We start from the raw sequence: 25,896 nt of genomic DNA on the forward strand, positions 1-25,896 counted from the left end.
TGGGCGACTCTACGCGGGACACTCGGCGAGCTCAACTTCATCGGAACAGTGTTCCGGTGGACAGGGCCTGAGCCTTGCTAGCAGACCCAGCAGCGGGGTCACTGCTTCTTTTCCTCCCCTCAATTTTGAGCGAGCTGTTCCCCCTCCTTCCTCTGCCTTCTTCTGACCCTTTGGGGGCAGGAAGGATTCAGACTTCCTTGTGCTGGCCGTAGGGGACAGGGTGTGCCCAGGAGCAGGGACAGGCCACACAACCCCGGGTCCTTGGGAAGCGCACAGTTCCGCTAAAACCTGAAGGCCCGGCCTCTCCCTGTGTGCTAGGTTGGTGCAAGTGACCCCAGCTGGCCAGGCCGCTCTGCACTTAACACTCCAAGCACACGCTGAGCAGGGCTGTGGCGGCCAGAAGGCGAGACACTCTTGTGGAGCAGGTCCAGTGGGGGCGGGGACCTGTGAGGCCCAGGGCACACACAGCATGACTTCAGTGGGACACGCTAATTCTAGCTGCTAGGCTTCCTGGGTAAAAAGCCAGCAACGTTCTAGAAAGGGGCAGGGTGAGTCCAAGCAGTTTAATCACCAAACAGTTTAGTTGTCTTTGTCTGAAAGATAACTTTTAGATGAAAAAAAAAAAACAGAAATAAATGTTCTAACTCCTAAGAATTCCACATCTTTCCCAAAGCGCTCGCTCTCTTGGGAGGAAGGTTTCCTGTCTGCACATAGGTGCAGAGCCACGCTTCTCCCACACTGACTGCTGACGCCAGCTCCTCCAGAGCTGTGCTGAAACCGGACTCTTACCCACAGGAAGCCGCGTGCCGTGGAAAGCGAATCCGGTTGACTTTCATTGTTTAGGTAAGGCTCGGGGTTGTAAGCAGCACATTCGATCTAAGAGGAAGAAATCAAACATGCAAAATGGGCCTCTGGGTTTAAGACAATATCGTTTTTTTATTATTGCCACAAGTATTCTCTTTAATTGAAGGATTTTCAATAAATTTTACGTACATAAAATCACTAAATTTTAAACGTTTTAAAATACTTGTATCCTTATCAGTTTACAACAGTGAAACTACCACCCACATCAAGATGCCAAGCACAGATCTTATATATGAATGCCGCCATCTCTTAAACGTGCAATTTCTTGGAACATCCTTATTCTGCCTAAGGAAAACGTTCTCCATTTCGACAACCTAAGGAGTTTCTATTACCCTTATGCCCCCTTAACTTTTGTTTTACACAAATGTGAGTATTCACATTAGAGATGGATTTCTCTTTTACTCAATTTAGATCTTATTAACTGGGAATTTAACCACTTCTATCTCTGTCAATATCTTTCGTAAAAATTTTAACACTTCCTTGGCATTTTTCATTTGCTTTTTCTTGCTTTTTCACTTGTTTTGAATTCCAGAAAGCTGGAATGTATATCATCTATTTTTGTCCACAACTCAATGACAAAAACTCAGTCACAGCTGGTGCAGTAATTAGTGGTCTTCCCAGTTCAGTATTTCAAATGCATTTCCCCTCTCCAACCAGTACCTTGGCAATGTTCTCCTTACACTGCTAGTATTCCCAGTATGAGCTTGCTGGGGTTTTTAAACAGGAAATAGAACTGTGCCATTTTCCAGTGCTGTCATATCAGCATTCAGAATGTCCGTACTGTACTTGTCCTGCCCACAGTGACAAAGCACTTTTATTTAACATATACTTGGCTTAAGAACATGCATCTTTATATTATATGACGAAAGTAAAACAGTTTTTATTTGCCCAATACACTGAGTAACTGGCATGCATTTTGACAGTCTAAAGATACCTAAGCTGAAATTTTTAGATCTAGCTTACAAGTCTATTTTGCATTTAGGTTTATTAGTCTATATGTAACAATTTTAGACTCCATGTTCTTAACTAGTTTTAACCATCCATTTTTTCATACAGTTATCTCTCTGTTCTTTTCTATTTTCTATTGGCTGCAGTAAATCATTCAGCAAACTTTCCAGACAAGGTTCTTGGTTGATGCGCCTTCTAAACCCCTGGGATCTGAGAGCCGCCAGGCTGCTTCCTACACAAATGCTAACTGGGCAGCGTGCGTATAATTCTTGATTCTAAACTACTTCCCCGCAACACTCTGGAGATGTTGCTCCGTTGTCCTCTGGCATTTAGAACTGAGAGAAATATCTGAGGTCACCTTTCCATCTGGATACTTGCAAATTTTCTTCTTTACCCTTAAAATTTTAAGAAGTCACCAAGGTATGTCTAGGTGTTGCTTTCTTCTCATTAAATTTTAAAGGTGCCTTGTGCGCCTTCTTCACTTGCAGCTTACTTCGTTCTTCAACTCTGAAAGTCTTCATCAATTAGCTCCATAATATTGGTTCAGCTTCATTGGCTTTGTCCTGTTTCAGGTACTCCTAGTACAGTACCCATAGGTCACAGCTCCTGGACAGGCCCGCTACATCTTTTCCTCCTTTTCTCATCTTAATTTCTTTGGCCTTTTCCTCTACATTCTGTAAGAATTTTTCTTGTTTTGCATTTACTTCAGCATCTTATTTTGTGACCAGCCCAGCTTACGTGCTTCCTTGAAATGGAAGCCCAGGATCTCTTCCACACGGTCACATATCACCTGCTCTACAGTGAAGTCCACGTGGGTAATGAACTCTCTTATAAGATGCTCAGTACTTTCTAGAAGATCACTGCAGACTGGCACACCAGTATCAAGAAGAGGCATTTTTCTCGTTATTTAACTTGATTCCTCTCTTCTGAGCTGCAGTCTTACGACCTTTTCCACAGTTCTTCCCAAAATGAGGTCCAAGTGCATGGTCTTTACAAGCACTAAACTTGAAGAATGACCCCATAATTTCTTTTTTTATTTTAAAGAGAAAAAAAAATAAAAATAACAGTAAAACAGAGTTTCAAGACAAGCTAACAGGGCAGTAACAATAATTAATACACTGTGTACTGTTATTTTCTTAGTAGTTACTCAGAGTACAAGATACAGCATTCTAACACCTAATCACAAGCCTCAGGGTCACTACCTATCAAAGATTAAAACAGAAAGGTAAAAAAGATTCATATACAGCTGTCCTGCACTACCAACAGAGACCCCAGGATCCCACAAGGAGCCCAAATCCTGGGATACTCAGGGCTTTCATGTAAAATAGCAGAGGGTCTGCATATAATACATGTGCATCCACGCAGGGGCTGAGGTCAGCTGTAGGTTAGTCCTGACCTCCCGTGATGAACTCGCCCCATGAACAGCTGCTACACTGCACTGTTCGGGAAAGACAAGTGAACGCAGAAAGGCTGCACAGGCCCCACAGACATGATTTTATCTGCATAACTTCCAGGGTCGAGTCCATGTTTAGGGAAACCACACAGGTGAAGGGCCAACTGTGCGAGTCTTAGACATTTAGTTTGTAGAAGTCGAGTTGGTCTTTGCTGTTTCACTTGCAGAACCCTTCAACCACCGGGAAGCCAGCGTCAGAGGGCACATCTGAGGGAGCAAGGGCGGGACAGAAGGCCAAGGACGTCCAACAGTGCAGTCTACTTACTCCTTAAAGAAAGGCAACGTGGCAAGACCTAGTCTCAATCTGTTTAAAGGGCTGGGGAGCCAGCTCAGTGCAAAGGTCCTGTCGTGCAGACAAGTTTGAGAAGGGCATATTCCTCAAACCACGGAAGCCACAGAGAGCACAAAAGCACTGTCCCCCTGCCTGAGTCCACCACTAAGATGCAGCCCGGAAGGCGGGAGCTGCTCTAGCTGAGGTCAGAGAGGTCGGGCAAGGGAGCAGGCGCAGGAAGGACTCTGGGCTCCGTGGAAGGGGCCTCGGCCATGCGGTGAAACAAGCACGCCTCCAGACCTCGAGGTGGCGCCTCAGCACGGCACAGCCAGTCACTGGTCACCGAGCTGCACCACTGTGCCCTGCACCGGGCACCACAGCGAGCTGAGCCTGGGTTTCAGGCTCCGAACGGCAGCCCGAGTATTTCCAAGCAAACGCCTCTCAAGAAGCAGCAGCCAGGGCCGTCCTGAGAGTTTTCCAACCCCGACCCTCCCAGGGCCCCTGAGGGAAGCGAGCCAGAGATGCAGTGCCCTCACCTTGAACTCCGGCTGTCTGGCCACCATCACAGGCATGTGTCCCACCAGGAGAGGGTGCGTGTCTTTCTTGGTCTGGTTCCCGTCGTCGTCCACACAGAACCAGCCCAGATGGTTGTCCTCCTCTGTGGGGAGCGAGAGCACAGCTGTAGTTAGGCACAGATGCCCTGGCCGCCCCACCGAGCGAGAACGTACTCCAGGAGACAGCACCCGACCCTCTCGCAGGCTCTCAGGGAGCAACCCCGCCCACCTCTGTGGCTCTGTGCCCTTCTGCTCTGGTGCCAACTGCACCCTCTACCTCCCTGCTCCTCTTTCACCTTCTCAAGGCGCCGAGAGGCTGGGATTCGAGCACTGGGCACACTGAGAAGTCCTTACGTGCAGCTGGTGCCACGGGATTCAGAAGGACAAGGACATGAAGACGTGTTTGCTACTGGAGCACTTTGAAGAACGGGAAGTGAAGAGAGAGGAGCTGATTTTCACACCCTGCTCTCCTCTGCAGAGAGTGGGCCAGTTCCTGGCTGGCTGAGCTGCTCTGAACCCAACTCTACAAATCACTCAGTTACTCAGGAAGAGAAAAGGAACCCCGCTAGGCTTCCTTCCAGACTGAACACAGCCAGGCCAGGCTGCCCTCACGGGAGTCCCTTCCCTTCCACAAACCATCTTGCACAAGGGAGCCCGCACCCCACCCCCTGCTGCTCCTCTTTGTAACATTTCAAAGTCTGCACACAGAGGACTTCGCACGTGTGCACATCCCAGGAGAGCGGGGTAAGTCACACACACGCAGATCAAGGAAAAGGGACCAAGGCACAGGAACGTGACCAACAGGCCATACCCAGTCACATCACCCTTGCAGCATGCAGGACTTAGTTTTGAGGCGGGAGGGCCTTCCTGACAATGCAGCCTGCCGGCATGCTTTCCTGCAGCCAGGTGGCATGCAGGTGACAGGCACAGTGTCACACCTGGTGGCATGCAGGTGGCATGCAGGTGGGATGCTCCTTGGAGTCAGCACACAAGGGCCTGCCGTGCCTGAGCCCTCGTGTCCACTGCTCCCAGTGCATATCACGGGGCTGTCTTGATTCCATGAAGACCTAGCTTGGTCCCCCCGGCCTTGAATTACATATAAACTTCTCAAAACTCGCCCGCTCTGTGGTTAATGTCCCCATTCCGAAACCTTCTCCTAGAGACAGTGCATCTCTCAGCCCTGCCTGGAGCCCGTCTGCCCACTGGCATCCTCCAGCCTCATCTTACCCAGAGCAAGCTTGGCCATCTGCAGGTTGTTCGTCCAGGCCTCTTTGATGGCCGGGGTGAATGTATTGAACACAGCCGTGAAGAAAGTAGGCCGCCCAGACCTGCCGGGAATAACAGACAAGGGCTCGTTTCACAAGAAGTGCTCCATCCTGAGTGCTGCTGGGTGGCAAAGCCACCAAACCAAGGAGACACATCCTACCAAGGGCCATTTTCTTCCCAGCTTTGGCCAGAAGGCTTCCCTTTACAGTCACTCACTTGTCCTGCTTCCCAGGAAGCTGTAACTGAATTCTGCAGCGGTCGGCAGCTCTGATCTCATCCTCTTTCTTTAAAATCAGTCTCTGTAAGCCTGAGGTCCAGTCATGGGCTACTGACTGGTTTAAGTTCTATAAAGGAAATGCAGATGTGCGCTTTTAAATGTTTAGAAATACTAAAGAGGAGAAAAGGCACAGTTGTAACAGAAATTCAGGGAGACCCATTCATACTCATGTCTGATTATGAAAAAGAAGCTGCTGGGGTCCAGTGCAGTGTGCATGGCAGAAGTGACCTGCAGCACCTTTGCAAAGGGAGAAAATGGCACTGAAATGTTCCACCTCCCCGAGACAGGCACCGAGGCTCCCGGGAGGTAATGACAGTCAGAGTACACCCTCCCAGCTCCGCTCAGGGGTCAGGGCTGACACAGGGTCTCAACCAGGTGCTGGTGGCTGCGGTTACCTGGTAGTTCCCTTTGAGGGTCCCGATCAGCTGAGCTATCTGGCCTATGACATTCAGGTCGTGCAGCAGGTTCTGCAGATCTTGGTACAGCTGCCCCGGCCCCAGGTAAGCTTTGTCTACCAAGTAAGCAAGGAAGAACATGCCGTTCCAACACTGTGTTTTCTCATCTTTCAGAAATAATTTTAGAGTTACAGAAACATTGCAAAACAGCACACATTCCCTGCCCAATGCCTCCCCAGGTTAGTATCTTCATAAAAGTGTAAATTGTGCAACCTCTATTCGTAAGAGGTCCAGAAACGACAGTTAATCTGAACCACATTTCCAACACCAGAGTTGCCAGGGACCTTTCTGACGTTAGTTGAAGGAGCATGGAAATGGTTTGTCTGTGCGGACTCGAGTCCACTCCACACCGCCCAATGGCTTTTGGGACACTTACTGTGGGAGCAGGAGCCAGGGCTCAGATGTGGTCCCCGCACTGCCCAAGAAACTGTCCTCGGTCTCACACGTGCAGAAATGAAGGTGTTTCACTCAGAGCCTGCGCTTCCCCCCAATGTGACAGGGGCCGCCACCCTCCTACTTCCCTGTGAACAACCTGCTTGGGCTTGCACAGCCAGCAGCGGTGTCTCGGTGTCCCAGTAAGGGTCCGGCACTTCCTGCCACCCCTGTGCTGCTGCCTGGTACACTGGGCCCTCTGGGACTGCTGTGGCCAGGACGAAACCCTCACCGACTCTGAACAGGGGCCCTGTGTACCCATCCCGCACCGTGCCCTGCAGATGCTCACGCCATCCCCAACACAGAGAGGATGTGTTGTAGGCTGAAAAGGGTCTGCGTTTCCATCACGTCAGTTCATAAGTACATGCATCCCAAACACCCAGGGCTCTCCTGAGAAGTTATCCTATAACCATCTGCTACTCCACAGCACCTCAGCCAGAGACACAATTACATAGGCACGTACGCACAGGAAGGGTGACTTCATCACCTGTCTAGACAAAGCGAAGCTTCAGGAAACTTCACCAAGAAAGCAGTAAATTTGCTCCACAAGTAACACACACCTAGCACCTTTCTTTTGCCTTCCAGTATGCTTATAACCAGAATAGTTTAGTCTAATAGCATATATTTGTTTTCATTTGTCAACATTTTTTTGCTGTGTGGGGATCTAAACCGGGACCTTGTGCACACAATGCAGTTCTCTACCACTGAACCATATCTTCAGCCCCATCTGTAAACTTTTGGTGATAAATGCTAGTATCTCCTTATAATACAATTCTAAGTGCTATACTAGCTTTATTAACTAACTTAATTAACTTAATTATTAACTTAATTAATCAACACCTACTCTGCATTCTCACAATTATCATCCAACAATTATTACAATTATCATTAATTATTAACTTAATTATTAACTTCATTAATCAACACCTACTCTGCATTATTCTTACAATTATCAGTAAAACAGAACCTTCTCCTTTGGGTACGCAGCACTAACTACCAATTGTAGCCCACATGCACATTCAGCACCCCAGCAGTCTGTGCCCTCAACACAGCTCTGCCCACTGCAGAAAGGCCCCCAGTGTCCCCACAACTCACCCCATCCAACCCCGGGAGCCACTGGCCTGTTCTCCACCCTGTGTCTCTATGAGAGGGTCCCATATCTACTCTAACGTGTGCACAGTACATCTTTCTTGGCACAAGCACTCAGAGATGTGTCCTGTCTGGGGACACTCCTCAGGTAAGGAGCTGAGTGTGTAAGCTGGTCACAATCTCGCCCAGGTGGGAATCCCAGAACAAACGTGATGGGCATACCCGCACAGAGGGCAGGGCACACCCCCACCTGCAGTAGGGCACACCCGTTCCTACAGAAGGACAGGAGGAGTCTCTAACTCTATCTATGAAGTACATACGATGTGGATGAGTCAGAAGGTACCCCAACCTTTAGTGAGTGTTTCTGAGTTGGGGGTGTCAAGCATGTCACATCCGTGTGTGAGTCTAGAAAGCAAAAATTCCTCCTCCACACACTTCTCTGAGTGAGCCACGGTGAGACAGAAAACACTTCAACACTGAAATCGGGACCCATGGAGACACCAGCTCCGCACTGGCACCCGGGGTCAAACAGCACACAGAGGCTTCCACCCAGCAGGACTTCCGGAACCCTGGGCTCATATAGTTCTGCTTCCTCAGCTGTAAAAAGGGACACCACCACCTTCCTGTGCACCTTACAGTATGCTCTGGGGGTCAAATGAAGTAACATCCAGGAAGCAATTCACAAGCCAACATGTGCATTATGTTAACACGTGCTACACAATGTGGCGGCGGTGCACCTTACTACTCACCATGCTCCCCAGCCCTGGCGACCTTCAGGCTCTTCCTCTGCTGATCACCACTGGCCCACCAGTACTGCCTACACTTCTTTCCTTTACCATCAAAGCATAGTCTGCCATGTTCCTTTCCTCCAGCAAAGGAACTGTGTCTATTTCCCACGCGCTTAACAGAAATGGTGAAGTGGGAAATGTACCAGTCAGCTCCCCTGTAGCTGAGACACAACACTGGGCACAACTCAGAGGAGGAGAGGCCTCCTTTGGCTCACAGTTTCCGTGGCTGGCTGCTCTAAGGCAAAAGTGGCATGGCAGAGGCACGGCAGAGGCCGGGCGTGGTGGCACACACTTGTACTCCCAGCACTCAGGAGGCGGAGACAGGAGGATTGTTGTGAGCTCCGGACTCGCCTGGGCCACAAAGTGAGCTCAAGGCCAGGCTGCACTGCACAGCGAGACCCTGTCTCAAAAGGAAGGCATGATAGAACAAAGCTATTCACAGCACGCAGCCAGGAAGCAGAGAAAGAGAGGAGGTGGGGTGGGAGGTGTACCCCTCTGGGTCCCCCCTCCCAGTGGCTGCCTTCTCCAGTCAGGCCCCCTCCCAACAGTGCACAGTATGACCTCTTCCAGGGAGGGAACCGCAGGATGAGTACAGCACTCTGAGCCACTCACTTTCCACGCACACAAGGCTTTGGGAGACTTCTTAGACCTAACCAGTCAGGTCCTGTTTTAAGTCCTGCACCCTACATCTTCGGGTGCATGTGATGGAAACTGCAGCTGCCTCTGGTGGAGCAGTCCCTCCTGGGCCAGGCGGAGGGCACACAACTCTGGGTGTCCACTCAGGAAACCATCAGGCAACGGCTCAACCATCCTGGCCTCGTTCAGATACTGTGCATTTGCTTCAGGGGAAATGAAGCAAATGCTCGGCTTATGTGAACTTCCCACCCTTGGAAGATTCCATGAGTGAGCTGCACACACAGTGGCTAAGTACGCACACACCTGGGGGCAGCACTGGCCACACCTGTGCCTCTGGCCACACAGAGGAGCAGAGGCATGGACCCGGGGCCCAAGCTGCAGCAAGGGTCTTGGGTTTCCAGTGTGGGAAGCACCTCCTTAACTGCAGGAGCTGAGGCCAGGCCGACTTGCCCTGAAGTGGAAAAGGCAGCAGTGAAGTAAAGGAGCAACACAGTGATCGTTTTCTACGGCCCCGGCGGTGTGGGCAGCTTAGGTCCCTCCCAGCCAGAGGCCACCAAAGCATGGCCTCCTCTGCTTTGGCTGCTGACACTACAGAGCCCAAAGCCACAGATGCCAGCGCCCACCAGGCCACTCTGTCTTGGGAGAGGGTAGGCATGGGAAAGCAGCTGGGCAGGAGAGGGGCCACTCATGCCACAGGAGAAAGACAAGGTGGACATGGGCAGTGGGCAGGCGGCAGGGTCCTCAGCAGCAAGACCATGGGCTGCGTGGCTAGTGGGTAACACGACATGGCAACTGGAGACCAATGTCAAGGTGTGGTGTTCGGTGAAGCAACCGCAGCAATGTCAAGGTGTAGTGTACGATGCCACAGCTGCAGTAGTCAGCAACATCAAGATGTAGGGTAGGATACGGCAACTGGTTAGTAATGTCAAGGTGCAGTGTAATGTACCACACCACAACTAGTTAGTAACAACACATCACAAAGTCATACACTTGAAATGGCTGAGCAGGTTCCAAGATTCGCTCACCACAAGAAAATGAGGGAATGCAAGTCAGCCAGAGGAGGCCAAGCCGCAATGCACACACACTTCAAAACATCAGATTATGCACCATATATAATTATCTGTCAACTAAAAAGTAAAATTTTTTAAAAGAATATATATATGGCATCACCCTGCTCCTCCAGCAGGTGATAGACCCCTCTACACCGAGGCCCAGAAGCGTCTGCTCCCCAGGTACGGGGAGGGACAGGTGCCACCTGTGCCTGAGGTGCTGTCGCGGGGGACCACACACCCCACACACGAGGCGCGGAGCAGGAGCACCTTGCAAAAGCAGGCGTGACAGAAACAGGCCCAGAGCAGGAGGGGTTTCAACATTACCTCCCCTCTACAGAAGAACTGTTTTATTATTTCCTGGCCAAAATTCATTGATCAACAGAACCAGCAAGTCCAAACCTTCTTGGGGAGGAATTTGCCACCTGGTTGCAAATTCCCGGCGTTTTCAGCCCAGGAGTGAAGCTCTCTGCGCTAGCTGCTCTCCTTGTCCAACCTCTCTGACCGCCTCACCACGCTGCCTGTTTCCATGGGAACCCCTGCAACTGGTTGGAAAAGCAGGCTGTCTGCTGAATGGAATCTTGGGGGACAAACAAGGGGTGTGTGTGCCCAAGGCAACAGCAAGGGCACCAGCAAAGCTCAGCATGTCTGCAAGGTCTCATAGCTGGCTAGAGAAGGCAGAGGCAGAGAAGGCGGTTCTGAAGTAGGAGCTGGGGCACACTCAGCTCCCCAGGAGGCCGGGGACACAGGGTGCTGGGGTGGGGGAGCAGCCTGGCTGAGTCACTGCAGGCTCCCACACAGCCCGGCTCTGTAGCGAGGAGCCAGTCTCCTGTCAGTTACTCATGCTCCTCCAGCTCCCAGGAAGCCAGAAGCAAAGCCAGCAAGGAAGACCCTCTGGAGACAAAGGGACCAATGTCACACCCCCTACAGCTAGAAACAAAGTCAGCGTGGGAGTCTGCAGGCGGTGTGCATGGCGTTGCTGGGGTGAGCAGAGGAGGGGCTGACAGCAGAGCTCTCAAGTGCAAAAGGCCCATCCACCTGCGCTGGCCGCTCCACTGGAGCCGAGCTTCTCCCTCCATTCAACTGGACCAGAGCTCTGGCAAGGGGCCCCAGAAGGTCACGGTGGAGACAGGGCTCTCGTATACACAGGGTGCAGTGGTGGAGGCAGCCTGGGCCTCACACAGCCTGGCAGGGTGAGACCACCCCCCATGTGCTGGCGGAGAGCCACTGACTGAACTGAGGCTTGTTCGGGGTGCGAAAGGGGCAGTGCCATCTTCTGCATGGGAACATCCAGTCTACCCAGGACTGTGTGGCAAGGATTTTTGGCCAAGATTCCAAAATATGGGCAACAAAAGGAAAAACAGAGAAATGATATTGTATCAGCTAAGACATTTCTACACAAAGGAAACAACGAAGAGAGTGAGGAGATAACCTACAGAATGGGAGAAAATGTTTAAAATGGTTCATAAAGGATGAGTATCCAGCATATACAAAGAACTCAAAAGCAAAGCAACCAAATAATCCAATTAAAAGTAGGCGACTACTCTAAACAAACTTTTCTGGACACAGGACATGCAAATGGCCAAGTTCTGTATATGAAAATCATGACTAATCACCAGGGAAACCACAATGAGATGTCCACCAAGCTGCAATGACTATGATCAAAACGACAGAAAGTAGCAGTGCCTGTTAACATGCAGAGAGACAGGAACTCTGACACAGTAGGGTCAGAATGTAAACCAGCACAACCATTGAGAGACCAGAATGAGGCTCCTCCAAAACCTAAAGTGAACGACCGTGAGACCCAGCAGTCACACCTTCGTATGCAACGAAGGGAAGCGCAGTCGGCCGACGGCCTCGATCCCCGCTACACAATACGAGATGGCCACAACCCAGCACCAGCTGTGCCCACAGCAGACAAGAGGATGAAGGGTGGATGCACACTTGACGAAGGACCCTGCAGCCACAGTGGGCGTGATGTCCTGTACCTGCATCACAATGGATGGCCCGGTGACACTGCTAAAGAACTGAGTCAAGACATAGAAAGACAAACACGTCTCCTATGTGCAAAGTGGAAATCAGATCTGAATACAGCAGTGATTCTGGAGGCTGGGACAGGTGGGGCGCTGGAATTCGGTGGCAGCCACAAGCCCTGTGTTCTAAGGCACCGTGAGATGACCGTGATATATTTTATGAACACCTAGAAGAGGAGCTCAGAGCTCCAAAAGCAAAGGATGACAAGGAGCTGGACTCGACCAGCGGGTGTTCTAGGCGTGTTCTGAGATACCACATGTACCCCACACACATGTGCCAGTACTGTGCCTTAATCAAAGCAGAAACACAGGAAGCGGAAATGCTGACCACCCTGACCTGATCAGCGCTCCCCTACCCCTCACGGGGTCACTCCGCCACCCCTTTCTCCTGGCGAGGAACAGCTGGGCACGGGCACGAGGCTCAGCCTGTCTCCCCGCCTCCCCTTTCACACTGTGTGTTTGTGAAAGTAGAGAATATTTTTTAAATGCCAGAGAGAATAACACACGGGCACGTTTTCACCCACAGCCCCGAATGCACAGATGTTAATGCTGTGCTATATTTGCTTCCGAGGCCATTTTTACCCGAAGGAACAAAACGTGCAGGTGCATGTTTCCCCGTCACACTGTCGCCCTGAAACCAGGCTGCAGCACGCCGGCCCACACGCGGGGAAGGTGCTTCTCAGGATGCGCACACGCTGTGGGTCAGCAGGGCAGCTGTCAGAGGGGGCTGCCAGGCAGGAGGGGGTCAGCCCCCCCAGGGGAGAGGCCCCTCCCCAGCCGCTGGGGACCTGAGTGCCTGTCTCGTGGAAGGAACGGGCTCCTGTCCTCCGGTTCCTGCACAAGTGCTCCGTGCACAGCTTCTCCAACTCTAGCTCGGGGCACTGCCCGCCAGGCAAGAGCCCACCCCAGGGGCACCACTGTAGGCACACAGTTCAGCCAGGGCTCTGCCAGCCACCACTGCTCCAGCTCTGCTCTGACCACGACTGAAGTCAAGAATGCCCACGGTGCTCACTGAAGAAGCTCACCCCGCCCTGAAGGAAGCACTCTCCAAGCTGCAGCTTGCTCACATCCACCCAGTGGCCCCACGCTTGGGAAAGACATGCAGACCTTTCTGCAGAGTTCCAACGCAACACCAGGGGGCTGCAGCGCTTCCTGAAGCCACCGCGCCTGCCCATGCAGGCAGCTGTGCAGGCGCAGGGACCAGGCCACCTGCTCCCGACACACCGGGCCCCTGGGGCACTGACCACTGATCTTTTAAACACTGCCCAACAAGATGCTCTTGAAGCGCCATGGGATGAGTCAAGTTGGGTGTGTTTTAAAGGGCAGATGCCAGTTCAAATCGCTGCGTTTTCAGGTCAGTCCTATAGCTCAGGAGTCGGTCATGTGACCCTTGAAAATGACAGTGCAAGAGTGGCTGCCCATTTTCATCATCATAAGGAGAGACCAAGGCTGAAGACAACATGGACAGGTGAGGCAGTGGTCCCATAGCTCTGTGCTCACACGGAAGCCGGGGGCAGCAGGGCTGGGACAGTCCCCTCCTCCTCTCCTCTCCTCCTCCCTCCTCACCTCCCGGGCTCCTCCTTAGACACATAGCAGCCAGGCTCTGTTAGTGTGTGGAAAGTGACCAGAGCCCAAGCAGACCTGCACAGAGCACGGACAGCACAGGACATGGAGATGCCTCTACAACCGACAAGGCCACAGCCGGTGCCAGGGCAAAACCTCTCACCGTCTTCTCCCCCACCCCCGAGAAAGTCAGGGTGCTCTGCTGAGCCACTCATGAAAATGCACAGCATCCTGCAAATTGATTTTAGGGGTTCTGGAAGCTGAAACCAAGCAGAGGTCTAGGGGACCCAAGGTCAGCCAGCCCCGGGTTAAGAGCAAGGCTTAACATCTGAGCCAAGAGACCAAGGCTGCAGGCAGGCACCCTGACGCTGTGCTCTGGGAGCAGCCCTGGCTGTTCTCCCTGGCGGAGCTGCCCCTCATTTCCACAGCCACGGTTGCTAGGTAGCGACACCCACGCTACGCCTCCAACACCAAACCACAGACCTAAGTGACAGGCAGTCATTCAAACAGCAGCAAAGTCCTGTGAGCACGAGGAGAACAGGAACTTCCCACCGCTTCTCAGGGTGACTCAGGGATGACAAATGCAGGGAACAGAAGGAGCAGGGCCTGGGGGTGGATGTCAGCTGTCTGCAAACCTCAGAAGGCTTGGGCAGCCCTGCAACCTGCAACCTGCAACCGTGGGAGTCAAGGACATCCAAGCCTACTGAGGACTGTAACATGGACAGTGCCAATATTTCTTTGCTTTTCTTCATCATAATGTAGTACAGGCTGGCCTGGAACTCACAGGGCTGTCCTGCCTCAGCCTCCTGAGTGCTGGGATTATAGACATGTACTACCAAGTGGGGCTTCACCATCAATCTTATCACGGCGCAGTGTTGACAGTATCAATACTACTTTGCTTCTCTTCACCATACAGCAGGCCAATGTTATGTCTTTCTGAAATAATAAGATTGTACTATACATTCTTTATTGTGAACTTGTAACATTTTTCCAGGAATCACGACTTTGTTCTTGTGAATAGCTCCTGTGCTGGTCAACTGGTGTTCTTTTATTTTTTAATTTTTATTTTTATATTTTTCTGAGACAGGGTCTTGCTATATAGTTGAGGCTGGCCTTGAACTCACTATTTAGCCCAGGCTGGCCTCGAATGTGGCAATTCACCTGCCTCAGCCTCCCCGAGTGCTGGGGCTATAGGCGTGCACCACCATGCCTGGCAACTGGCGTTCTTTTAGAAATGTAGCATCAATGGGTAACTAGTGGTCAACGGTCAAATGAGACATTAGGGTTACTTTTTGAAATAGGTGCAACAAGTCTATTCACAATGTCATACAGTTTATTACTGCACAAATAAAGGCCTGGTGGCTGAGTTCCAGGATACATTTCTAAATTTAAGGTGTAAAATGTCTTCCCATCAACCAGGGGATATATTTTCATACCACATTTGGAAGGTTTATTTGGCATGAATTGCCAAAAGCTTCAACAACCACGAAATGATGCAAGTTACACATCAATTGTCACATATTTGGACGCCGTATAAATTGCTTGACAATTCAAAACAAAGCTTTCAAGAAATAAGCAAATAGCAGCCAAATGGTCGGTTTTTTTTTTTTCTTTCTTGCCAGATCTTTTCGTTGTCAAAATGTAGGCAATTTTAAAGAAAAACAAATCTCTTGATTGTCATTATTGTTCTAAAAATCTCAGTGCCACTTCTCCATAAATCCTTTAACTCTGATGATTTGAATGATAAAGTCCTGCTATGAAGGCTTTTAGTTCAGTGAGGCACTGAGATAAATACATTTTTGAGTATTACTCTTGATGCATATAGAGTATTTTCCTTGTATTTCTTAATTAGTGTATTTCAAAACATCGCACGGCGTATCATCCTTTACAGACAATTTCCAGCCTTGAATCGCAGTGTTGGTCTCCATCCAGTAGGTTCCACCCTGTCAAGAACCCAGTAAGGTTTCCCAACTTAGTTCTAACGTTGTATTGTCCAAGTACTCGTGACCAGTTTGACTAGTCAAATGTTTACTGACATCCCTGTTTTCTTCCTCATATGAATCCAAGTCTTCGTTCTATATCTCTCTTGGTCACAGCTTACTAACTTCTTTGGCTTACATGATCCAAGTCATTGTCGGTAGCTGATGACTCATTTCCAACCTCCTCCCAAACTTGTAAAAAAGGATTTTCATGTGACATTATACTGAATTGGGGTAATTCTACAAGAAAAATCAAAGGAAAACATTTAATAAAACAGATTATAAATACATGAAATGTAAGAGAGTGTAACATGGGTAAAACTCACCTGCTGACATTTTGACACAAGTGTATACTGATGGCCGTTTGTCATGCTGAGAGGGTGAACACAAAGATTGCTTCTGGCGTCCCCCAGCACAGCTACTGAGACACAGCTATTATGCTGACGTGCACAGTACTTTCATTAGAAGAATCTGGTGTGGGCCTCTACTACCTACCCACAATGCCCCTGTTAAAGTCAGTTAAAGGAGCCTGGTCCCGAGATAGGGACTGTCCCAGCGCCAACAGTCCTTGCCAGAGTTACACTGCTTCCCTACCTCACCCATCACCAGCGGCCATAAACTGGTCCAACTACGATAGTAAACGAAGGTTTAGGGAGTCCAGAGAATGTTTAAATCATCTCTCAACAAAACAAAACAAAACAATACCCTGTCAGCGAACAGGTTGGTGTCCTTTCTAGGGGACTGGGTGGGCACTCTCTTCCTTAGCTTTTCATCCCCTCAAGCAAAGCATAAGTCAATGTCCCCAGTCCCAAACGGCAATGCGTCTCACTCCTTCGAGCGCCCGCACTCCCATCCTCAGTGCGTCCTGTGCTCCCGTCTTTGCCTAATAACCCTACTCAGACCTCTCTGACGCGTCCTAAAGTTCTTTTTCTACAGCGGGAATCATCTAGCCTGCTACAGTAGGGCATGTTAAATTTGGGAAACACAGACAGCCCCGAGACAGGCCCATGCTCCATCCCAACATCCCGCAGTCTGAAGAAAGCCCGGAGACCTATGTTCAGCTTTCTAAGACACAGAATTGGCAAATGTAAACAAATTTGTTAAAAGATTTTTCTTAAACCTAGAAAGCATTTTAAAGACCACCCACTATACCCACCTTTTTCACTACTCAGAGCTAAACACGGAACTCAGCTCACAGACAGGGACTAAGGTCCTCAGACCTACGCAGCTAACGGGGCACAGATCCTCCAGCCAGCCAGCACTGTGGAGCCCCAAGGGCCCTGCCTGGCTGGGTGTGGTCAGAGAGCTGCCCGCTGAGTGGGTCCTGCTCAGCGTGGACCCAGCTCCACCCTCACCGAAGTGGAGAGCCCAGCAGTGACCCCTCCTCCAGGAAGCCCAGGCAGTGCGGTGTCACTGCAGATCCGAACTGCAGCCCTGTGCCATCCACATCTGCTTGCTGCCCCCCACCCAGCTGGTAGGACCTGAACCAACCAACCACAGAGCATGACAGGGGCCCACAAATGGAGCCAGCTGGGCCCACTGGGTGGGGACATGGCCAGCAGATCACAGCATTGGTCAGCTCCACGTTACAATGACAGAGCACCTGGAAGGGGACCTCAGGAACCCAGGGTCTGCTCTGGCTCACAGAGTCTGCGAAGTTCCACCCAGGACTGGTTGGCTCCACCATTACTCCACTCTGGAGAGCAAAAGCATCATGGCAGAAGGGCAGGGGGAGGAAATCCTCTCACATTATGGCAGCCAGGAAGTGGAAAGAGGGGAACCAGATAGGAAGGGGTGGGGGACCAGGTACAGCCCCCAAGGTCACACTCCGGTGGCCCACTCCCTCTCACAAGGCCCCACCTCCTGCTTCCATCACCTCCTATTGGGCCATCAAGTCATGATTCCATGGTGGTTTAATCCAGGGATGAAGTCAGCGTCCCGGGACCCAATCACATCCCAAAGGCCCATCTGAAACCGAGCCACCCACACCACATACCTCTGGGGGACACGTCACCCCACACCATGACGATCACCCCATGAGAGAGCACAGCCTGCATCCACCGAACCACAGGTGACTGTGAGGCCACCTGACACTACCCGAGCCGAGTGGCGGGGTCACAGCCCCACTCCGCTGGAGAAACCCAGGGTGGTCTCCTGCTGTACACACTGACAGGACCTTCCAGCACCCGCGCTTGATCCCAACCACAGTGCTCGCAGTTGACCTTTCATGGTAATTTCGACTTTGGGGAGGAGCCAGGAGTCACACAGCGCCAGCTCTGGTGAAGAAGGTGGGCAAGGACACGCCACTGTGTTTACAAAACTGACCTTCTGTTTGACGGCCCTGGGCAGGAACAGTGTATTCTTTGATCACATCTCACAAAAGAAGACTTCAGCAGTGCTTCAGAAAGTGGCAGGAGTGGTAAGTGTGTCTGAGGCAACGGGGCTGTTATCTCGAGACAGTAACGGCAATGTGTCTCTCACGGTAACACATTTTATAATTTAAACGCTCCCTGTATTTCTCAATTGTATCTCATATATTCAAGGTGCGGAAACGCAAAGTCATACCCAGCAAAGGTATCCTTCAGAATGAAAGACTTCCTCACACTGGCAAAGCCAGGGCTTTATCATCACGGGACCTGCCTTCCACAAACGCAGAGGTCTAGGACGACAGGAAGGGAGGGAAGACACCTGCACAAACGGTCGCCCAGAGAATCCAGAAGCTGCAGAGTCACAGGAGACGCCGGGTCACTTCCTCATCAGGAAGACACCATGGGATATACAGGGACAGAGCCCTGGACACACAGAGCACAGGCTGAGAGAACGGAAACCAGACCATCCACACAGAAAGCCTCTGAAATGCACCCAGGAAGGAGATGACTCCAGCAGAGAACAAAATCTCCAAAATCACATCCTACCACAATACTATGAAATTAGAATTCAACAGCAGCAGAAATGCTGGAATGTCTACAACTACGTGGAAATTAAACAGCATACTCCTCAGCAACCAACGGGTCAAAGAAGAGTATCAAAAACAAGTAAGAGCCAGGCACGGTTCTCCCAGCACTCAGGGAGTCTGAAGCAGGAACATCAAAGTTCAAGCCCAGCCTGGGCAACTCAGTGACCCAACAAAGGCTCTGGGTTCAATGGCCAGCACCCGCACCCCCACAAAAAGACAAGGGGATACACCACGTCTTGAGGTGAATGCACCAATACACGTGGGACATGGCAAAAGCAGCTCTATGAGTAAAGTTTATTATCACTAAATTAAAAAAAGAGACATCTCTAATGAACAACCTCACTTTGCAATGCAAGTATGCCCAACACGGGAAGAAAGGGCAGTAACAAAGATTAGAACAAAACTAAACGAAATACATAAAAGGGCCCCATACACTGGCGCTGGGAATGGCAACCAGCACAGCCAGCAGAGACAAACCCAGGGAGGCCCTTGAGAGAATGCAGTGGATCCTCCACAGGCTGCTGCGGGGACACGGTGCTGATGTCATAAAGGCGCAGCTACACACCACGCTCACTGCTGCGTCCCCACAGCGCCACGGTGCGGAACCACCCTCTGCACTGCTGACAGGTCAGTGGACAAGGAGAGGGTGGCATATGGAAGCACACACATGCACAAACACACACGCAAACACATGGAAACACACAAACACACACACATCACCCAGCCTGAAAGAAGGGGATCCGCCCACTTGTGACAACATGGATGAACCTACAGGCTACCGTGTGATGTGACAGAAGTCACACAGAGAAGGCAAATCCTGCATGGCCCCACTTGTGCGTGGACTGTAGGGGAAGTCCACCTCTTAGAAACACGAGCAGAAGGGCAGTTTCCAGGCGCCAAGCCAGGGCCAGAGGGGTTGGGGAGATGCAGGTCACAGCATAAAACGCTCAGTCCCACAGGAGGAGTAAATCCTACGGATCTAATCTGCAGCTTGGTGACTCTAGTTTACACCTGAAATCCATTAAGACAGTACATATTAAATGTTCATATAAAAGGACAGTAGATTTTAAATGTCTTAACTAACAAAAAAGTAAAAACAAGACAAATGAAAACAAATATAAACCAAAACTGCGAGATGATCAGTGTGCTAACTCAGCTGTGGTAATCATCCCACAACACAGACATATATCAACTGTAAAACAATATTCAACTGCATTTGTTAGTTAGACCTCAAGAAGTTGGGGGAAAAAACATCTGCAAGGCCCAGCCCTCACGCTGCCCTTTTTTAAAGGCAGTAACAATAGCCCATTGTAAAACCGAAGCTGAGGGTTCCATGGGTGCCACAGCTGTCAGAGGACAACAGCAGTCTCTCCCAGCCTTATGTTCCTGCAGGTGGAGTCAGATCCCAGGAGCAAACCGCCACAGCCCTGGGACCAGAAGGACCATCCAGGCCATGGGGTCCAGTCTCTCAGTCTCCTGAGGCCCTGCTTCCTCCAGGAGCTCCCAGGCCAGGAGTCAGGAGCAGCCACCAACCCAGCTGCCCCGCTGCTGTGCTCAGGCTCTGGCGTGCAACCAGGGTGCCTGTCCTCATCCGCTGAACCTCCCCACCCATCTAATTTTATAGCCGTCTGCTCTGGGAACACTGCCTCCTTTTGGACTGCCAACATATGCTGTCTTTGCTTCTATTATGGAATGTGTCACATTGTGTCGCATTTGTGTGTTAATAAGTCTGTCTGCTTTCACATGAGCTTCAGGATGCCTTGTCTATAGACACCTTCCTTGTTCATCAGATTCATCCGGGGTTAGAGCACACAGCACTGGGTTGGGTACAGACCTCTGATAAACAGACAGCTGGAGAGACACCACGTAATGGAAAGGTAACACTGACTGGTGGCTGCATTTTCTTTCCATTCATCTGACAAACATTTACTGAGCACTTGCTATGATATAAAGGCAGACCATAAAGACAAGCAAAATCAGAAGACACTAATTCAGATGAAGTTTTTCTATACCCACGAAGCTCAGTATCTTAATAATTCTCAGAATAAAGACATAGAAATACATCACATTGTACCCACCACCAAACCTGGCACCCAACCATCAGTATCAGTAACAAACAAAGAGTAGGTATGCTACGCCCCAGGCAAGGGCCAACCCAGCTAACAGAGCACAGCAAATCTCTGGTGAAGGTGGAACAAACGTTTCACTGTGTAGTATGGTCTTGTGAAAAACAGCTTCTGCTGAGGATGCACCAAGCCTCTCCACAGACACGGTAAACAAAGTCAGTGCATGTCTGCACTGTATGTTCCTGCAAGTGGGTTCCAAGCTCCTCTTAGCTTAGGACATGATGGTGAAGTTCTCCTTGGATTACAGGGAGAAAGAGACTGCTCTCAACACACGGTAAGCGCTATGCCACTGGGGACCCCATTCCACTGCAGCTGACAGAGACCTCTCAGGACAGCCAGGCTCAAGCACAAGCAGAAACTGGCTCCATGGTTCAGCGCAGCTGACCGAACCACCCTGTCCTATGCTTTTTAACACTGCCGCATGATTCTAGTCTTACTGAGTGAGCTCAGTATACGCCATAAAGAAAAGAATAAGAAATGTAAGATCCCATACAATACTTGGAACCCACTTCATGATCAATCAAAGTCCTCTTTGGTGATTTGAACACCATGAGGCAACCTTAGCTACATTTCAAGATTGCTATCATGAAACACACACTGTCATCTTCACTCACAAAACAAAGACATAAAGATGATGTGCAATCAATATTTTCAAATAATTTAAAAGGATTTTTAAAAACTTTTAACGAGATACTCAATTTCCGCTGAAGAGAACCCTGACGGACTGTGTCCCTGCGTGAATCCCTTCTGGTCCTTTCTCCCTCTGGCCCCTGCTCTTCCCATCTCCACCCCAGGCGCCCTCTGTGTGCCACTGAAACTCCGGGTAGCCTGGCATCTTGATTATCTGAGAGGGTTAGATGCAGCTGTACATCACCTGAAAGTGGAGTTTGGTTTAGATGTCAGCAATTCATGAGGCTAATAACTGTAACACGATGTTCACAGAGAATCAGCCTACTAGGCAGATTACCAAACTAAATGGTTGGTTATTAACCAAGAAGAGTAAGCAAGTAAGGGATTTCATAGAATTAGATCTAATATTCTACATCCTGCTCCTGTAAATCCATGTGCACCTTCAACCAGAAGACTAATGTTTTAAAAGTTGCCTTCCTGTTTTTCAACACGTCAGAAACAAGTTACTCTGAAAGGCTGATGCCCGTTAACATATAAGATGGTTCATCAGAAGCTCTCCTTCACTGTGTTGCAGCTACTAGCTTCACAGAAGAGGGTGGGAACCCAGCAGCAGCAGATGTGCCGCCTGCCATCATGGCGGGAGAGGGCTGCAAGCCGGTCCTCACAGCCCAAGAGCAGAGCTGAGGCCGCACACACCTCAGAGGTCAGGCTTCCAGCACAGGTGGCCCAGCATCGGCAGGCAGCCTGGTCTGCAAGGTCAGACAGCACAAAACAAAGGCCCCAGTGCGTGCTAGGACAGACCGCCCCCGTTAGCCTTTGGCTGAGGAATCAGGGTCAGTCCCCCCAGAGTTCATGACGCGGCGTGGGAGTGCCAGTGGACACGACACTTACATGGCTTGGCATTAGCAGACACAGCCAGGCTCTCTGGCGGGTGCACGGCAGGGTGCCGGCTGTGCTCCCCTACGCCGGGGCTGTTGCCATACTCGATCACTTCCACGTGGCCCAGGGGAACACTCCACTTGAGCAGGTAGCGCTGGCTGGCGCCTGAGTGGCTCTCCTGGGAGGGGCTGAAACCGCCCAGAGGTTACTTCCCAAACAGTCACACGACCACATCATGACACCGCACAGGAGAAACTCTCTGACCGTGAAACCACGTGAACAGTAATGCGGCCACGTCATGGCACCGCACGGGAAGCTCTCATCGAGCTTTCCTCTGGACAGCTGCAGCTGGCCGGGGCCTGGGGACTCTATCAATGGGAGTGTGAGTCCGTTTCCTGGAGGGCGCAGTGGCCACTTCCTGGGAAGCTGGCTGTTCCGACACAGCTGAAGGGAAGGAGCCCAGCCGCGCGCTCTCAGGAACCTGGCCGTGCAAGCTCAGGCGTGTGGGGAGTGGCACTAACGGGAAAAGCATTCTCCCTGGCCGAGGCCCTGCCTGCTGCACAGGCGCTCACCCTGCGCTCCTGCCTTACCCTCAGGTTACATCGCTACCGCTGGGGCACAATGAAGTCACTGTGCTCCACGACTAAGGAGCTCACTGAGTATAAAAATTAAACAGGAAGACACAACCTAAATATTTCCTCTTTTACGGTAACGTGGAACACAGATGCCAAAAAACAGACACACACATCTCTAAAGCAGGACGCCACCAGCTTCTTTCTGCACAAAGGCACTGGGATGACAGGGCCGTGGGGACGTCACAGGCACCAGCTCAGTAAAGCCGGGCCAGAGCCTTGGTCAACCAACAGAGTTCTTCACTGAAAGAACCGAGGGATGGGTCAGGGGGCTGCGAGAACCTCCACCCCTCGTCGCAAGAGCCGTTTCATCTAAATTCCACTTGCAAGGAGCTGGTGACGCCGAGTCCCAAATTGCCAGCTGTGTGCTCTAAGGCTTGGCTGGTCTCCTGTCCCCCACACACACGCGCGTGCACACGCGCGCACACACACACACGCGCACGCCCTTACCGGGAGCTGACAGTGGCACACATGAGCACATCGTTCAACATGAGCAGCCGGCGCTCCTTGGTCTTGGTGATCTCCCCCCTGTCGTTGTACACCGTCTCGATCACGTCGTCCGAGCGGATGAGGTACCGGCTCCCGCTGCTGAGGAGCTGAGTGTGTGAACACTACAGTTACAGCTGCGCCTGCCCGAAACCGAAGGGCCCAGGGCAGGAGCTCACAGGAGGTGGGTTCTCGGCACCAGATAACTCTCATCCTCTGCCCATCCTCAAGAAGGGCTGGGTTCCCAGCCTTTTCTTTTCTTGGTTTTTTGAGACAGGCTTACTACATAGCCCAGGCTGAGCTGGAACTCACTATCTTCCTGCTGAGCCTCCCGAGTACTGAGATTACAGGAGTGCACCACCTTGCCAGGCCGGGACATGACTGCTTAAACTAAACGTTTTACAGCTGCCAGTGTTCACAGTCACCCAATCCCACGGCCAGACACTGGCTGCCCTCGCCTGTCCTCCAGCAGACCTCTCCGAGTGCTCGCCTCCTTCCCGCACAGGCCCCTCCTGCAGCTGCCCCTCCCCTCCATCCCCGCCCGCCTCGAGCAGGGGGGCGGACTGCCTGTAATTTACTTCCTCAAACCCTCTGCCCTCATCACCGAGTCCTCCGGGAAGACTCCACACCACCACACGGGAGGACGAGGCAGGCATGTCTGTAACCATGGCAACAGCAAACCCAGTGCCCTCTGCCACCCTGCGACCCTAAAGCCACACCACCGCCTGGCTCTGTGCAGCCAGCGCCAGCAGCGCCCGGCAGCCTGGGCTCCCGCCGATGGTCCAGCCCCTCCGTGCGGCACGCGTGCACACGGGGAAGCACCGGTGAGGCAGCGGGGCTCGAAGGACGAATCTGCCCCTGGAGAACCACAGACCCACAGTCCCACACTCAAAATCCCCGCACACGCCACGTGGGGAAGCCCAGTGACCGCTGCTTCAATCGTGCTTTTTAAAACTGCCAGTTAAATTACTGAATGTCATGACCAACTAGGAAATTGCCCTGGCTGAGAATAAAATATGATTTTAGCAGCCACGAATATCGTGCATAATTCCTTAACACGGCTCCTGTAAGTTAACGCCTCCCAAAGTCGACACGGGAAAGCCACGTGGGATCAGCCTGCGGCACAGGAGACTGAAACACGGCCCCCTGCTCTGCAGTGCTCTCCCTAGGTAACGCGGAAACCAGCACAGGCAGGTCCAAATCTACCCCAGCCGGAACTCAGTGTACTGAGAATAGAGTTCAGCTGAATGGCACTCTTGCGCATGCCTGTAACCCCAGCACTCTGGGAGGCTGAGTGAGGCAGGAAGAGCGCAAGTTCGAGTCCAGTGGGGACAACTTTGCAACTCTGTCTTAAAATAAAACAAATAAAAATAAAAGGGTTTGGAATGTAGCTCAGTGCAAAGGCTCTGTGTTCAGCTCACAGTACTGGAAAAAGAGTCGTTTTCAACCTCTGAGTTCATGACTCTTCTGGGCCCTCTGCAGAGGACACACACAGCGACGGCTGAGGTTCCCCGCGGCCCTCGCTTACCACCCCCTGCCCACAGCGCCCACCGGCCTGCCTGACCCCGGCCACGCTGTCCTCGCACGTGGCGTGGTGAGGCTGGCTGAAGAGGACAGGCACAGACTGCGTCCTCCTCCCTCAGAAGCGAGTGGGCTAAGGGGCGTATTCCAACTGGCTAGGAAGCAGCAGTTGAGATGACCCTGGTGTTATTCCCAGGAAGCAATACTTTCAGCAGAGAGTTGGAAAAACCTCACTCCACCTTGTTCAGGTATCTTTCATTTATGGCTTTCGCGATGTGTTTGATTTCACAGCGCTGATCGGCATCTCTTTTTCTTTCGTTTAACTTCTCTGCCAAAGTTTCGAGCTCCGTCAGTGCCATCTGAAGGGGCAACCTGTCGGGGTGTCCTCTGGGGGTGTTCTTCAGCATGTCCTGAAGGCAAGAAGCATAACAGGACACTTACCACTTGCATGCCTCCAGCTGTGGCACAGGACAACCAGGAGGGCAGCAGAGCTGGGAGGTAACGGCTGGGCCCCACAGGACTGAGCATCCGGTAGCTCCTCTACAGAGCAAGCGTGCCCACCAAGTGCACTGCTGAAGGGACATGGTGCCCACCATGGTGCCAGTGTGAGCAGGCCACAGTTCCCCAGGTCTGGTCAGAGCTAGAGCAAACCACCACAAACCGAGGAGCTGTGTTTGCAAACACCAGTGTCCCAGCAGTGCTCACTGGGCAGCGTGCACCCCCTGTGCCCAGCAGGGCTCCATGCTGTGCCACCCCAGGAAGGACCCTGACTTCCCAGGGGGCCCTCCCAGCTCTGACCTGGCAGACACTGTCTCTCAGTGGGTACACGAGCCCAGGGCTCCTTCCCAGCAGCAGGAGCTGGGCCACACTCTGGTAATTCTCACATTTCAAACATTCTCGCTGGGGCTCAGCCGCCGTGGGGGTCTGTGGCAGTGCCCTCTGATGTTACTATTCTGACTGCTGGGCTCAGCCGCCGTGGGGATCTGTGGCAGTGCCCTCTGATGTTACT

At 51.5% G+C, this 25,896-nt stretch overlaps 1 protein-coding gene across 4 annotated transcripts in view; it reads right to left on the reverse strand.

Moving 5' to 3' along the window:
• Arhgef10 (Rho guanine nucleotide exchange factor (GEF) 10) overlaps window positions 1–25,896 on the reverse strand; it is an 87,322-nt gene that overhangs the window by 16,362 nt on the left and 45,064 nt on the right. For all 4 annotated transcript variants that reach the window (XM_013515017.1, XM_013515012.1, XM_013515009.1 and 1 more), the window contains 8 exons: window positions 25,127–25,297; window positions 23,331–23,476; window positions 22,261–22,436; window positions 6,029–6,144; window positions 5,573–5,700; window positions 5,318–5,418; window positions 4,073–4,194; window positions 790–876 (listed from right to left, as the gene is read on the reverse strand). In XM_013515017.1, coding sequence (XP_013370471.1) covers window positions 790–876; window positions 4,073–4,194; window positions 5,318–5,418; window positions 5,573–5,700; window positions 6,029–6,144; window positions 22,261–22,436; window positions 23,331–23,476; window positions 25,127–25,297 — 1,047 coding nt within the window. The remainder of the gene's footprint in view (window positions 1–789; window positions 877–4,072; window positions 4,195–5,317; window positions 5,419–5,572; window positions 5,701–6,028; window positions 6,145–22,260; window positions 22,437–23,330; window positions 23,477–25,126; window positions 25,298–25,896) is intronic.

The sequence above is a fragment of the Chinchilla lanigera genome, unplaced genomic scaffold, assembly GCF_000276665.1.
Source record: "Chinchilla lanigera isolate Chin_1 unplaced genomic scaffold, ChiLan1.0 scaffold00002, whole genome shotgun sequence".
Classification (NCBI taxonomy): Eukaryota; Metazoa; Chordata; class Mammalia; order Rodentia; family Chinchillidae; genus Chinchilla; species Chinchilla lanigera.